This window comes from Camelus bactrianus, chromosome 5 (assembly GCF_048773025.1).
Source record: "Camelus bactrianus isolate YW-2024 breed Bactrian camel chromosome 5, ASM4877302v1, whole genome shotgun sequence".
NCBI classification, from domain to species: Eukaryota; Metazoa; Chordata; class Mammalia; order Artiodactyla; family Camelidae; genus Camelus; species Camelus bactrianus.
The window spans coordinates 52,511,706-52,528,724 of NC_133543.1; the positions used below are offsets into that span (position 1 = coordinate 52,511,706).

At 38.4% G+C, this 17,019-nt stretch overlaps 1 protein-coding gene across 2 annotated transcripts in view; it reads left to right on the forward strand.

Annotated features, from left to right (window-relative positions):
* The first annotated feature begins 10,848 nt into the window (after positions 1-10,848).
* GORASP2 (golgi reassembly stacking protein 2) overlaps positions 10,849-17,019 on the forward strand; it is a 28,533-nt gene continuing 22,362 nt past the window's right edge. Inside the window, exon 1 of one of the 2 annotated variants that reach the window (XM_074363879.1) lies at positions 10,849-11,059. In XM_074363879.1, coding sequence (XP_074219980.1) covers positions 10,997-11,059 — 63 coding nt within the window. In that variant the 5' untranslated portion in view covers positions 10,849-10,996. The remainder of the gene's footprint in view (positions 11,060-17,019) is intronic. The other variant, XM_074363878.1, reaches the window with a different exon arrangement.

The following is a 17,019-nucleotide window of genomic DNA, read 5'->3' on the forward strand; positions in this document are numbered from 1 at the left end:
AGGCCTATGGTATGTCATCATCGTCATGCTCACTCAGAGTGAGCATTTATTGAAGGATATCACTACTGAAAGATCATTATTACAACTGAGAAGGGAGATTGTAAATTATAGCTAATTGCTCTGTCCACTGTCATTCATCTGTTACCTGTTTTGTGCAAGGCATGGTGAGCCATGAAGCCACGAAGCCACAGAGGTGAATCCTACAGAAACTTTGCTCTCGAGTTGGCTAGCACTTTTGCATGTATATCCCAATTATGTGATGAGTTGCTGCATGGAGAAGTCACCCCATTGCACCAGCCCAGCTATGATTGAGTCAGGACTCTGTACATTACAGGACAATGTAAAGTGTCACAGGGTCTGATAGCCAACTCATTATTTCCTTTAAGGCTTTTTAAATTACCTCACCTTTGTCAGTGATCTCTGCACTTGGAAGAAGCCCAGGGCACCAGAAAAGAACCAATTCCTAGTGACCTCTAAAAAGGTGTTATTGTATGTCACTGATTCTAAGGCTCACATTGTTTTCACCTTTTTACTTCTGTGAAATCAGATGCAGCTAGATAGCCTTCACAGGAGCAAACATGATCATAGGCGCTCAGCAGTCGCTTCAGTTGAGTGATGTGCATTGTTGGTACCAAGAGACTTGAGATTTATTGTCTGTGAAAATGTCTTCCAAAAGATTACACTATGATTTAGATTAAAAGTTACTGTACAAACAGGAAGGCACAGAAACAGAGTACTGCAACATATGATTTAAAAAAGAACAACTATCCCTAGTGAGAATAAAAGAGAGCTTTCATTAAACCTAAAACAAAGTTCTAAGTGCTAAGACAGCGTGGGCCATAGTTTAGTTGGCAGCATTTTCTTGTTTCTTTGTGATATGTAGAATAATGTTTCATTTTACAATTAAAAGCTTCTTAGATTTGATGAAATAGAGTACATTTTAAAGCCCTAGAAATAATTAGGAGTTCCTAAAATAGTTACCTTGAAATTCTCCCCATCATTCCAAATTTCCCATTTTTGGCAGAACCAAATTCTGCCTACCTTCCTACTTGATTGATTTTTAAACTCATCTCATAAACCTAAATGCATTTATTTTCAAAGAGAAAGTGTATTATTCTTATAAAATGAAGTTTTTGATGTGCTAGTGTAATGGCTTAAATATGAATTACAATAAATGCATAATCATTATAATGAAAAAAAATAGGTTTGAAAATTTACCGCCTAAAATCATCTTACAACAGAATGCAGGATCCCTCGGGGGAAATCCCCCGTTTAGATGAGCTTTCACATGCTCAGATCCATCACTTCCTCCCAGCCACTGAGCCATTTACACCATTTCTAGTCTCTCTTTCTGCATTTGCTTTCAAGAAGTTCATGCTGAAAAATCCTGCCCAATCTGAACTCACAGAGAGCAGCTGCCAATTTAGTATTCAATTCCTCAGTTCCCCGTAATTCCCATGTTTATTTCTTTTACCAAGGGATAGAAAGTTGATGCGCTACTCCAGCTGTGGCAACTGACTCTAAAGTTGCCTGAGATTTTGCCATGAACTCTTACCAATGTTTTGACACTATAATTTTGGAACTTTGTAGAAGGTGTCTGATATTAGCCTAGGGACATTATTGTATGTATGGTACTTGTTCCTTCAATTTACTTCCCATTTGTAAACCCAGTCAGACATCTTCTGTGACTCAACAGAGCATCACTTTCACATTTGGGCAGGATTCTCATATCAACATGATGAGGAAATTCTGTTTATCAGAAGTGACACTTTCCCCACTTTGCACTTCCTACTAATTGTGTCTGTTAAGTTTTCAGCATCCTATCACAAAGAGCAGCTCATTAACTTTGATTATTTTTGAAGTTCGTTGGTTCCAATACAGAATGAAGCTGGCAGGTGCCAGAGGGTTAGAATTGCAAAAATTAATTAACAAAGAATGAAAGCTCTTATTAGCTGATTTTTTTTTTCTATCTTCCTTTTTCTCATTTAACCAGTTCAGAGTGGGCCTAAGACCCTTCAATCTGGAAGCAGGGAAAAGGTAAGAGATGAAGGTTCAAGACCCAAGAAATCCAAGTCTCAGGCCTCAGCCAGGAGCAGCGGACTTGGTCCCTTGTCCACCATTTTCCAACTAGTATATCATTGTCAGGTCTGGACTTAGAAAACCCCCAGATCAGTTGTGTCCCAAATCACCTCCAGCTGTTGTCAATGTTTAGTTGATTCCAGATAGAAGCTGACCCTTAAAAGCATAACTGGAATCCCTCTGGGTGGCAACCTGTTAAAACTACATTTCAGTGGCCGGTGGATGTTCTCTGCTCTGTGAAGATGTGGGCACTTTGCTGTTATTCATTAAACAGCAACCTGGTTTGAATCGATTGTGGTAGATTCCACTATTAAGTCCATGTCTGTTTCAATTTCTCTTTTTAAAAGTAACTTCCTGATGTGGCAAAGCAGTACTCTCCAACACAACTAGAGGCAGTGTAAATTGGTACGATCTGTCTTTCATTTTGTACAATCTTTCCTGAAAGAGAGCCAAAGGCATAAGATGCCATCAAGTGCACAGACTGACCAAGATTCCCACATGTATTTTGTCCAAAGAAATAGTAAGAAATGGGGCAAAGATTTATCAATAAGGAGGTTCATTGCAGCACTAATTATAGTAGTGAAATATTAGAAAAACCTAAATATCCCAACCACTTGAATATTATACAGCCAGCAGAAGTAATGTCATAGAATATGACACAGGAAAATGTTTATCTTATGTTGTAAAGTTAAAGAACTATGTCACACAACTATATAGTGTTTTTCTGATTTTTAAGATTTGTCTATGTTTACAGCACTTATGAGGGGTAGAAGTACCATGCATTTTAATTTTCATCACTGTATGTTTCTGTATTTTTCAATCTTTCTACACTGAAAACTATCACTCTTGTAATCAGAGAAGGAACGTTAAAGGCTTTTAAAAAGAAATAAAAGAAAGCAAGCATCTCCTTGAGGCATAGTACAATTGTTGAAATTATAAGTTTATCAAACTCAAAGATATTATTTGGCCAAACTACCAACAGTAGGTAAAATTAGATGAAAGGAAAATATTTCCAAAAGCGATTCCCTCCTTCATTCAACATCAGATTCATTGAGCTTCTGCTGTGTCCTAGGCTTTGTGCTTGACACAAAGAAGAGAAAATCGAATATGACCTGGTCCCTGCTCTCCACTTGCTGACATGAACACAATTAGATATACAGTGTTCCTCAGAGTGGTAAGTGCAGTGATAGAGTTATGACCAGTGTGCTGTAGAGGCATAGAGCTTGATAAATAGAGAAAAGGAAACTATGGAGCAATTTCAGTAATAGACATAGATTTTAAATTTCTAATAAATACTAATAAATAAAATAAAATACTGTATTACAAGTGGAACCTAGCAGCATAGTGAAGAAAATAAGGCCATATCCAAAAATGACTGATTTCAAGAATGCAAAATGCTTCAACAGTTTAAAAAACCTATAAACATAACAAGTTAAATGAGAAAAGACATAGATTAAGTGGAATTGTGTCCAGAGGCATTTGACATAAGCTGACATTCAGCAGCTCTTCCTAATAAAAACTTGAAGTAAGTAGGTTTAGCAGGATTCCATCTTAACATGATAAAAGATTAGTTGGCAAAAACTAAAAGCAAACATTGTATTAAATAATAAATTGTTAAATGCATTTCCACTTAAACCAGGAGTAAGATACCACTAGTAATCACCTTGTTTTGAAAGTCTTAGATAATAAAGCAAGTTTTTTTCAAAGAAAGAAAGAAAAATTAAGCATGTCACAAGCATCTAATTGGAAGCTATGATACTGCTATTAAAATAGAAGGGTGTTCATCATATATTATTAAATGAAAGGGAGAGGGGAAGCAAATTACAAAGTCCTGTGTGTAATGTGACCCTCTTGTGTGTGAGAGGATAAGAACAACCTCTGTGTGTGTGTGTGTGTGTGTGTGTGTGTGTGTGTGTGTGTGTGTGTGTGTGTGTGTACATGGGTGTGTACCAGCTTGTATCTGCCAGAGAAAGAAATGGCAGTATACATACTCAAATCTTAACATTAGTTATCTCAGAGGGGTAGAGTTAGAGAATGAGAGTTAGTGGACTTTTTATTGCTTTAATTATACATCTCTGTAGTACTTTTAAATGAGCACGCATCACTTTTATCATCTGGTAAAGTAAACAAAACTTTCCGTCTGTTGGGAGGTAGTCAAGGAAGCCTTGCTTTCTTTTTTTTAAATTGAAGTATAGTTGATTTACAATGTTGTGTTAGTGTTCGGTGTATAGCAAAGTGATTCAGTCATACATGTATATACATATTCTTTTTCACATTCTTTATTATAGGTTATTACAAGATATTGAATATAGCTCCTTGTGCTATATAGTAGGGCTTTTTTGTTTATCTATTTTATATATAGTAGTTTGTATCTGCTAATTCCAAACTCTTAATTATCCCTCTCCCCTGCGCTTTCCCCTCTGGAAACCGTAAGTTTGTTTTCTATGTCTGTGAGTCTATTTTGTAAATAAGTCCATTTGTCTGATTTTTTTAGATTCCACATATAAGTGATACCAAAGGAAGGTTTTCTCTAGTGAGGCTTGAGCTCAGTTTGAAAGATGAGCAGTAGTTTACTGAGGATAGAATTGGTAAAAAGGGTTTCTAAGCAGGAACAATGAGAGCAAAGGCAAAGAATATACTAGCATGAAAACTCATCAATTTTCTCTTCCTGGACTGAACTTTCTCACTGAGAGAAATCTTCCTCAAAGATAGGGCTGGAGAAGCACTTTCTGGCTGTGTAGCAGAGACATATCCCCAAAGACAGAGTCGAGACCAGTGGAGGGGGTGGCCTCAGGAATATGGCATCCTTGGCTCATGCTGGAAGGCCCTGGTTGGGGACACAGGCTCGCTGGAAGCAGGACACTCCTGTCCCTGCTTGGACAACTCTGGCCCTCAGAGCCTGCTTATTGGCTGCATAAGGTGGCACTCAGTCAGAGGGAGACCTTTTTGGGGTGCTGTGCCCTGAGAGCTCTCAACTCTTCCCCCTTCACCCATGTAGATGTCCCACCATGCTAGTGCCACTCTCTTCTCCCCTCCTTGTCCCCTCCCTTCCCCAACAGTCTAATCTTTTGCCTTTATTACACAGAGCAGTTCACCTGTCCCAAACCCCTGCTCCAACTTGCACACCCAAACCCATCTTAATTTGAGAAGCCATTGAGGTTTTTTCTTTAGCATAACCCATCCTCTTCTGAAGACGTATTTGAAACCATATGTAGCAATACATTTGGTTTGTTTTGAGTCACAATTATGGTTACTTCCTCTATGAAGAGTTTCTTAATTTTTCTATCCACTCTGTCTTTTCACCAACATCTCTGTTGGCCTCTCAATACTTTTTTTTCTTTTAAAATTATATATTTCATAGAAGAATTCTAATTTTCTAAGAAAACATTAAGCCTCACTCTAGAAGCCCAATTGATATGTTATAAAAATACATTTTCACTCAGTTAGATTCATTTACGAGATGGAGATATGTGTGCCTGCAGCCAGGCTGACACTTTAATCAGGAATTGTAATCAATTTCTTTCGCTTATCCCCACCCCCTGGCCAGGATTAATCTGTTTTCTGACCCTATAATTTTGCCTTATCCAGAATGACATATAAATAGAATCTATAGTATGTAGCCTTTTAAGTCTGACTTCTTTCACTTAACATAATGCTTTTGAAATTCATCCAGGTTGTTATCAGTAGTTCGTTCCTTTTTATTTCTGAGTAATATTCCACTGTTTGGATGCACCACAATTTGTTTATCCATTCACCAGTTGATGAACATTGGGTTGTTTCCAGTCTTGATGATTATAAACAAAGCTGTTGTAAACATTTATATAGGTCATTGTCTAGACATTTACCTTCTGTTAATATCTAGGAGTGGGATCACTAGATTGTAAGATGTTTATTTAATTTCAGAAGAAACTGCCTAACAGTTCTCTAATGTGGCTGTACCACTTCACATTTCCATCAGCAATGTGTGAGTGTTCCAGTTTCTCTGCATCCTTGCTAGTGCTTGGTATTGTCGGCTTTTTTTTAAATTGACATATAGTCAATTTACAATGTTACGTTAATTTCTGGTGTACAGCATAGTGATTCAGATATATATATACCTTTTCATTACAGGCTATTACAAGATATTGAATATAGTTATCTGTGCAGTAGGACTTTGTTGTTTATCTATTTTATATACAGTAGTTAGTATCTGCAAATCCTAAACTCCCAATTTATTGCTCCCCATCCCCTTTTCCCCCTAGTAACTATAAGTTTCTTTTCTATGTCTGTGAGTCTGTCTCCATTTTGTAAATAAGTTTATTTGTGTCCTTTTTTTAGATTCTGCATGTAAGTGATATCATATGATATTTTTTCTTCTTCTTTCTGGCTTTCTTTACTTAGTATGACCATCTTCAGGTCCATACATGTTGCTGCAAATGGCATTACTTTATTATTTTTTTCCTTGTATTTTATATATATATATATATTTATCCAGTTGTCTGTCGATGGACATTTAGGTTGCTTCCATGTCTTGGCTATTGTAAATAGTGCCGCTATGAACATTGGGGTGCATGTATCTTTTCAAATTAGAATTTCCTCTGGATATATGGCCAGGAGTGGGACTCTAATAAGTGTGTAGTGGTATCTTACTGTGGGTTTAGTTTTCACTTCCCTAGAGCTAATGATGTTAAGCATCTTTTCATGTTCTCATTTGGCATCTGTACTTCTTTGTGTGTGTGTGCGTGTGTTTGTGTGTGTGCGTGTGTTTGTGTGTGTGTGAAACATCTGCTCAAGCCTTTTGTTTGTTTTAAAAAACTGGGTTTTCTTATTACTGAGTTATGACAGTCCTTTATATATTGTGTATATATTTATTAGGTATGTGTTTTGCAAATATTTTCTTCAACTATGTGGCTTACCTTTTCTTTTTCTTAATAAGCATCTTTTGAAGAGCCAAAATTTTAAACTTTGATAAAGTATTATGTACCAATTTTTCTTTTATGGTTTACATTTTCTGTGTCCCTATATAAAAATATCTGCCTATGTTTTCTTCTAGAAGTTTACATTTTTTAAGTTTTACACTTAGGTATATTATCTATTTTGAGTATTTTTGTACATAATGTGAAGTATGGGTTGAGATTCTTTCTTTTTTCTTTCTTTTTTTGAATGTTCAATTGTTCCAGCACCATTTTGTGAAAAGACTATCCTCCCTCTATTAATTTCCTGAGTACCTTTCTCAAAAGTCAATTAACCTTACATGTGGGTCTGTCTATTCTACACCATTGATCTTTGTGTCTGCACTTTAGCCAGTATTACTGTGATTCGATTACTAACACTTTATAGTAAGTGCTTCATGAGCGCCTCCCTTGTCTCAAGGGTACGTATCAATTCATCTAAATCAAGCCTGATATTTCTATTCTATTTGTCAGAATCTGGTTCAGGTGTGATACAATCTTGGCTGATAAAACGTAAGTGTTCTGGATGGCTTCTAAAAGAGTGTTCCTTGGTCTTAAAAAAGAGACAAAGCCAAAAACATATTCTCTTCTCATTTGTTGTCACATGACAATGTAACATGTGGAGCTGCCACCACCGTCTTGTTTTCACATGTGAAAAGTTAAGAGAAGCAGAGGGATGCTCACCCTCCATGTACCCTGACATCATTGAGACCATGAGTTAACCAACTCTGGAATCTCTCTATCTCCAAACTTCTTGTTATGTGAAATAATAAAATTTCCTCAACTTATAAGCCAGTCTTAGTTGGCTTATGTTACTTGCAACTGAAAGCATTCCAATGCAGCCCACATTGAAAGCAACACAAAGGAGAAAGACTTTACTGAAAACACAGTAGGAAACATGAGGACAGGATTAAGAAAAGTAAGAAAAATGAAAAAGAGATGAACAGAGTTAAAGAGGATTAGAGAGAAAATTATAGATATAGAAAATAGCCAAGGAATGTCCTAATACAGAGACATTTAATGTTTTAATAGTGAGAAAAAAATATTAAACCTGAACATATATTTGAATATATAGAAAAAATTTAAACATTACTAAGGGATATCAAATAAGCATTAATCAAATAGGAAGTCATTTCCCATCCTAAGATAAACTCAACATCATAAAGGGGTCAATTCTCTTTAATCTATAAATTTAATGTGATCTCAATAAAACACTAAGATCTTTTTTCTTTTATCTAGGCAAATGGTTTTTCTAATTCAGGGGCCAGTAAACAATGGCCTATGGGCCTAGTCCAGTGCATTCTGTTTTTGTAAAAGGAGTTTTGTTAGAGCACAGCCACACCTACTGACTTACTTCTTGTTAATTGCTACTTTCACTATACAATGGTAAAGTTGAATAATTGCTATAGAATAATTGCTATATAGGGGCTGCAAAGCCTAAAATATTTGTTATCTGGCCTTTTACAGAAAAAAAATTTGCTGATCCTTGAACTATTTAATATGGAAAAACAAGCAAGCAAGAATAGAAGGGTAATTCTGAAAAGAGAAAATAATGAAGTGACTAGCCTACTAGCTCTTAAAATATATTGGAAGACTGTAGTAAATTATGAAATATGACACTGGTTCATGAATAGATAATGGAACAAAGTACAAAGACCATGGATAGAATCAAATACATATATAGGAACTGAGTATTTGGTAAAGGTGGTATTTCAAATGATATTTCTTCTGAGAAGAGTTGGATAATTCACTAAGTAGTTTTAGAACAACTGGGTAAGTATTTGGGAAAAAAATAAGATTGGTTCTCTACTTACTACTCTCATCAAAATAAATTACATCGAATGATTCCACCAGGATACACATTGGTTGCCTCCAGGGAAGGGAATTCTTGAGAGGCTTGGCCACAGTGATGAAAGGGAGACTTATTTTTCACTGATCATTCTTCTATACCCATTGACTTTTGTTGTAAATAAGTGTATTGCCTATTCAAAAAGTAATAAAGAAAAAAATTTTTAAGTAATCAGATCTAAAAATATCACAAATGATGCAAGGGAAGAAAAATCGTTGAAAAGCCCAAAGCCCTCACAATTTTTTATGTATTTCTAAAAAAATAACTATTAACACATCTTTAAAAATTTACAATAGTTTTTAATGTTTGTAGAAATTGAGATGCAGAGAAGTTAAATGATTTGTCCCAGATTCCGCAGCTAGTAAATGGCAAAATCAGAGTTCAAACCCAGGCCCACCCATTGATTCCAAAGTTCATGCCCTTTAGTTACATCATCCTGCCTCCGGCTCCCCTGGGAAATGGAAGTAGAACTGAAGGGTTGTATCTGAATTTACACACTTACCTCTCTTGCCAAGCTGGAGGAGGGAGAATCCAGCCCAGGACACACAGAACACTGGAGGTGGTTGGAGCATTTGTCCTGTTTCCACAGCCCGGTGTGGAACAGGGTAGGGAAGTTAAATTAGGGACCTCACTATTAATGTTCTTAAAATCTCATAGCTAGCTGGAGAAGCTCTGTTACTGTAGAACACATTTTATAAAAGTTTAGAGACTACATCTAGGTTTCAGTCAGAAAATGTTAATGGAAATATTGCTACATTGATACTTATAAGATATTGTGAGGTAAAAAAAGCCCTCCAATCTGATCAAGTTTCTGGAAACTGATGACACACTTTCATGACAATAAATGCTTTTCTTCATAATATGCAGTTTTCACATTTTCCCAAGTGAGCCCAAAATGTTCTTTACAGTGCATCTCTCCCAATCAGCTCCCAAATCAGCTTTCATTGCATCTCCTGGTTATGTCCTTCATATGTCTTTTGATCCAGTGTAGACCCTTTCTTGTCCTGACTTGATGGAAAAAACTGGCCAGCTGTTTTGAAGAACATCTCACTTCCTGGATTTTTTCCTGGTAGCTTCTTTGTAAAGTCATTTTACTTGTTCTTCTATCCTCTGTATTCCTGAAACTGGAAGATCTAACTAAAGGTGTGAGAGAGGCAAGGTAAACATTTTGGGGTAGAATACTTCGTGGATGATAATGGGTACTTCACGTTGCTTCACATCAGAATACGTATGTTCTGATATCTGGTTGATCCACTGTTAGTGATGGTCAGATTGACCCCTGGGCAATAGCTATAACTGAGGATTTTAGAGGGAAGGGGCAAAAGGAGCAATTGAACAGGAAAAGTGTGAATACAGCTTGGCTTCCTAACCAAAGCTGCAGGCGGTGGAACGCCAAAGTCATCCACCTGTGCTTCCCACTTTGACATCGTTTAGACTGTGACCGATCTTGCTGTCTTAAATAGAGAAAGCAAAAAAACAAAAACAAAAACAGAAACAGAACTTTGATAGGTCCTCAATGACCCTTAAGGACAGGTGTTTTACAAAGGGAACGTTTTCCTTTATAAAACTGAGCTGCACTGAGCGGACGCGGTAGTCCGTCCACGGAGGGCCACTACAACGCTCTTCTGTACAACCTGGGGGCAAGACCTCCAAACCCAAAGAATGGGGAGTTCTCAGTGTTTGCATCCACCCCTCTTCTTTTCAGTCGCAACCCCTCCGCGGCATCTGACCACCAGGGGGAGCTACAATCAAGCAACCGCGTTTTAGGCGAGCGGGAGCGCGTCTAGATGAATCTTGACAAGCCCAGGGACCCGTAGCAAGGTGCCGGGGCTGGATGAACCGTATTTCTGCTCTCTCGCGAGCACGCGTCGGCCCCTCCCCGCCCTCCCGCTCCAGCCCTCCTCCCCGCCTGGTGCGCTCAGGCCCTTCCAGGTGGCTCGCGGCAGGTGGCGCTGTCTGCGGCGTCGCAGCGGCCCTGGCTGCCGCGGCGACGATCTCCCAGCGGGCAGTGCGGCCCGGCTCTCCTGAGGCAGCGAGTGCCACGTCCCAAGTGCTACGCGGAGGAGAGGAGCGGACGGTGTGCGGGGGGCGGGGAGCAGCGCTGAGCCCGGTCCGGCCACACTAATCGCCCGCCGCCATGGGCTCCTCGCAGAGCGTCGAGATCCCAGGCGGCGGCACGGAAGGCTACCACGTCCTGCGGGTAAGGGCTTCGACGGCGGCCCTGGGGCGGCCGGCTGGAGGCGGGCCCCGGCCGCGGGGAGGCGGAGGCCCCGACGGGCCCCTTCCCGGCACAGCCAGGCCCGACCCCGCGAGGGATCGGCGACCGCGGGCGCTGCCTTGGCCCAGGCCAGTTCGGGAGGCCGCTCGCATTACGCTTCCCCGGAGCGCCCCGGGCCCGGTGTACGCCTCTCTGGCTGCCAACAGGCGGCAGGCGGAGACTTGGCCGAGGGCGACCCAGGCGAGAGGGGCAACCTTGACTCGTTTTTTTCTTCACGGCCTTTTCTGTCCCCTCCTCTCATTCTTAGCTCCCAAAGTTAGGGGAGGCTTGGGGGCAAAATCTGCAAAAGAGGTGAAGGTAGCATTTGAGTTGCCCTAGAAAAGGAAGCCTGGAACCCGCAGACCAGAGTTGGGGGATGCGACGGCAGGTGTTAATTCACCGCGGCGCTCTCTGGATGTCCAGAAAGGCCAATGAGGCAAACAAACGGAATGGCCTAGAAGGGGGTTGACGGACTTAAATCTACTAAATTTGGGCTGGACTTTTTTCTCTCCAGTGTCGCTCCTGACCTTCCTAAACCTTCTCTTCCACATTTCCTGGCGGGGAGAACTTCCGTTCTCTTTTTCTGAGACTGCTCAGGGTGTGGTGGAGATTATTGTTTAGATCCACAGTGTAAAAGAGCTACTGGCGAGGAACGTTTTTAAAAAACAACCCAGGTAAATGAAGGACAACAACCTCAGGCACCAGGATGCAGAGAGACATAGTATCTCAAAAAGCGTTAGCTAAGCCCTTGCAATGAACAGCCTGAGATACACGGAGCATGTGGTCCTTTCCTCCTGAAACTGGGAGTCTTTAAAAGTAGCATTGTTGGTTGTGTGCTGTGACACCTCCGTGAGTGATAACGTGATGGACTGTCAACAGAGTGGCCCCAATCAGTAGCGCCATTTCAGGGCATAGTGAAGTGTCACTAGGTAATTGCTCCTCACAGACAAGAGCGTTTTCACCGAAAATGGGAAAGTGCACTACCTAGTTCAACAGTCATTTTCTGCCTTAGGTCCGATGTTTTAGGTTAGACAACTTTTTTTTTTTTTTTTTGAGACAACATTCTTAAACTAAACTACCAGATATTTGCTTGATAGGGCTGTGATCAGTCACCTTTCTGATCTTCAGGATTATCAAGTCTAGCTGCCACTCCATCCCCCCAAAATCCCTCTTGAAGCTACACTCTTGGTAAGAAAGGATGATTTTCTCAAAAAATAAAGGGAATCTATAAATCATATTGCCTCCCTATTCACCTCAGCTAAGCCAACACACAGGTGCCACTCTGATTGGGGGAAAGGGAAGAATTGTCAGATCCCAGCTGTGAAGTGTAAGTTAGTGGCAGTACTTTTCTATTTTCTAGTTTGATTCTTAGTTCTCTGCTTGGGGTATGTTATCCAGTGTTACAGTCGCTGATTGTGGCCATGAGTCCTTAGGGACTTTGTGGTATGTTTATAATACATGCTCTAGGTAAATCAGTGAGTTTTAAAAGTCTGTTAGGAAGGTGTACATGTCAAAAGGATTCTGATTCAGTGACTTCTGTTAATGGCTATGTTTGATGTTAAACAAATTGAAGTGTGTTTTCTTTACATAAGTGCACTTCAGGAAATCAGCACTTATACATGATCAGTAGTATAGATTTTATTAATCTGTAAGTATGATTTTTAGAAGCACTAGGGACAACCTTAGTTTCCAACTGCGTCTGGAGCATGAATGTTGCAAAAGATGAAGTAATTCTTTCGTTTGAGTTTTATTAGAGAGAGCTTAAAAGTAGTAATCATCATCAAGTTTAGGAGAAGTTTTTTCAATATATGGCCAAAAGTTATCATAAGATGTTGACTTTACAACCTAAATATCCAATAGCTGCGGAATTGTTAAATAAATCAGGGCCTAACTACAGACTGGAATGCTCTGCATTCAGTGAAAATTGTGTTTCAAAATACTATGTGGGCATAGGTATGCTTCCATTTATGTGCAGGTACATTCCAGTGTCCAGGAAAATAAAATGGAAAGATAATAAGCTAGGATATTGAAAGGATTACTGGTGGATGGTGATATTTGTATTCCTTTTAAACTTCAATATATTTTTTAAAAGTTTAACAGTGACTGTGAAGTACTTGTATTTTCACAAAAAAGTTATAAAAATCATTTTTAAAAAGTAGACTCCTTGTGAAAGATTTTTAAATTTGTTCAGAATCTTTCTTTTAAAAATAACATTATATTTCGGATTCCCTGATGCAGTGGATCCAGTTCCATGTTCGCCATCCATATCATCCTCTTATCCCCATCCTCTAATCCTAACATTAGGCAGGAAAAATGTTAGCAAGGGCTTCTCAGTTTTGTTTGAAGTTATTGTAATTTACTACAGTTGAAGTATGTTGAATAAAGAATTCTTCTTTTCAGGGTTGGGGGGCGATTAGGTTTGTTTGTTTGTCTTTAATGGTGGTACTAGGAATTGAACCCAGGACCTCATGCATGCTAGGCAATGTACTCTACCACTGAGCTGTACCCTCCCCCCCAAAAAAGGATTTTTGCCTATATTTTCTACTATTAAGTGAACCCAACAAGACCATTTTCAAAATTAGGTTTGGGGAATTGCCTCATGGATGCCCATTATAAGATGTTTCTAAATCAATATATTCAAATTAATTTCAGTGTACACTTAATTCTCTTTGATTTGGGGGATAGCTGAGGATGTTCTGGAACCAGTGTTCACACCAGTATGGGGACATGGAAAATGTCATGTTCACTATTCCTTATAATTTCCTCTGAGAGAGATTTTGAGATGATGGATGTTTTGAAGGAAAGACCATTCAGATGAATTGTGTCTCCAGTGTAATAACAGGCCTTTATCTTCTGAGCCATTCGCTGCAGACTGGGCACCATTAGGTGTACTCTCCTTAGAGGAGAAAGTGACAGTTAAGTGGAATTATTTCCATAGAAAACGGAATACCTAAGTCATATCTACTGTTATATGGATGTGCTCTTTTTTAATGGTGCCTCATTAATCTATATGAAATCCTGCAGGATTTCAGCTTAGTACTTATTTTGAGAAAGTCAATTCCCATTATTTGATAGTCATAATTTTTTCTTTATTCTACTCACACGATGTTTCTCAAACCTTTTAAACTCATGTCCCCATTTGAAAAGCATTAAAATCTCACTATTATTTCCTTCTTGTCTCACTCATTTTGAAAACAGTGGGTGTAAAAAGAAAACCTTTGAGTTGTTTGATGTTTTCCAAATATAAAGTTATAACCGAAAAAGCTTTATAAACACCATCTAAAGATTCTGACCTGCTCCCAAAATTGATCTCTTCAAATAAAAGACTGTGAAATTGTTTAACTAATAAACATTCTTTGAAATTGCTTTCAAATCAAAAAAAAAAAAAAAAAAAAGAAATTGCTTTCAAATGTAGGAATCAGAATATTTCAGTTTATTAATGCCATGGGATACAATGTATGTGAACCGTAGGACACTTTTAGGAATTGTGAAGTATCATTAGACATAAACTTTCCCCAGTGTTAATAGACCTCAGACAAGTTAGAAGTGTCATGTTGTTTATATACCCTTTCATGTTTTTCTGATGAAGTGTGTTCTAATGTATGAATCCTCAGGATCTTCGTTTGGGGAGACTTGCTGTTGCAGGGTAATTATGGTTTCTGTCTCTGGTCAGTAAGTAGCAGAGTTCACAAGACTGGCTCCAGTGCCTTCTAGGTCAGATACTGACAGTGCTTTTTAATAATTCCCCTGAAATTTTCATAAGAGTTGAACTTAGAACAACGATTAACATCAGTATATTCAGCTGGCTGCCTTTGATATTCTACTAAAAGGGTTATATTGATTGATTGACTAATAAAATATTAGTTGACAATATAAACTAGAAAATATCCATTCTGTCCATTAAGATTTGATATGTGCTTTGGAATCTGACTATAGATTGCCTTGGGAGTTGTGATTTATCAGGTAGGTTGGCTTTTTTCCAAACAACATATGCAAAACCAAAGTAGTTACTTTGATAGGCTGTACATATCCCTTTGGCATTGCAAATAAATTTACTGCAGCATGAAGAGAATGATGCTAGGGTTTTCTTGTTTTTGTTTGCTTGCTTGCTTGTTTTTTTTAAGCACCAATAAGAGATCATTCAGGCACATTATCAGCAATAAGGAACCTTGTCATCCGTGGACATGGATACATTGAGGGACATCATAGTAGATCATTGGAGACCACCTTTGGGAATCACTGGATTCTAGTATCATCACTTTATTGCTTTTCCTTGGGCAAACCCTTGAACTTTCTTTGAGCTTCATTCTTTTTATATGAAAAATAGGGATAATAGTATTGCCTCTGTCACCTTTTTTTTTTTTTTTTTACTAAAAACTACATTAGATACTGTACATGAACATATTTTGGGAAAAAATGAGCACGTTAAATTTCTTTATTAAAACAATGCTGTCCACCTCATTGGTTTATCCTGAGGATTAAATGACATATTCCATGTAAAGCACTTAACGTCTGGTCTAGAATATGATAAAAACTCAATAAATGTTAGCTGTGCTTTTGTTACTCGTTTTGCATTATTGTATCACCCGTTGAGAACCACTATTGTAGTGGCAATACTAGTTAAAATATACTTATAAACATTTGAAGTAGTATTTCCATTTAACCAATTACTCAGGAGCTACTTTTTTCTATGTACCTCACCCTGTACTGCTGTTTAAGTTTTGGATCAAATCTGACCCACTAATTTCGTAAACGTGCCTGTTAATTTTTAAATATCCTCATTTTTGAGGAAATTTTACATCTGTATTTTTAAAAGTAGGTGAGTACCTGCCACAGTGTTACTAAACTAAAATGACTAAAAGTCTATAAAATTAAAGTGATCTTGTTGGGTTTGATCTACACTGTAGAATCTATAGATAGGTTAGCGACGGTTAGACTTACTTCATGGTGAGTCTTTCAGTCTTAGTATCTAGTCAGCCTCCTCCCTTTACAGCTAAAGGAAAGGAACACAGATTATTCCCTAAAGTCACACACAGCAAGTTTTCTTTCCCTAAGAAACAAATACCTTGAGCCGGTTTCAAGGTAAAGGCAGTTTGCCTTGCACAACCGAGTTTGGGGGAAGGCCTTTCAGTATATGAAGATAGGCTTGTTTCCCGAGCACAAAAACTGTGTTCCCAGCAAGGCAGATGAAGGAATTCTTCCACACACATTCGGATCCTAGAATGGAACATGTGTAAAAGATTTCATTCAGCTAGGCTAAAGTTGAAGGGGATCTCCCTAAAGTTGAAGGGAATCTAGTATTTGAAGAGTACAGAGTGTGGCATATGGTCAGAGTTTTAACTTCTTTTAGAATAGATTTCGGTTTCTTTCAACCTACAGATCTTTTCTAACCTACAGATCTTTTCTAGGAAGCTACTATGTAATGATGGGTTTTTATTTCATTTAGTTGTCATTAGAATTTTATTTCATATTGCTTCCTACGTTAGAAGTTATATCATTGGGTCAGTATCTGGAGAACATGCTCTTTGAGTTGTTTTGGTAGAACACGTGAGGAGAATGTTTTAGCAAGGTGAGCCTCGAACTCTTCTAGTCTCTTGCAGAATTATTTACCACACATTTGTGTCAAGTCCCAAATAGGGAAACTGGCCTTTTACAGATGTAAAAAAGCTCCCCTCTCCAAAAGTGCCTTTTAAAAAAAATAACTATGACGAATTTAGGGTTTATTTTTGTTACAGCACATTCTCAGATCTTTCCCTGTCATTTTGTTCACCTAAGCACATACATATAACATGAAGTTTTACGTGTTTAATTTAAATGAGTCATCATTTATGTCTTATTTGGATTGAATTTAATTTTTAGTCTTATTTAACATCTCTACTATTTTTAAAAACAGTACTAAGGCA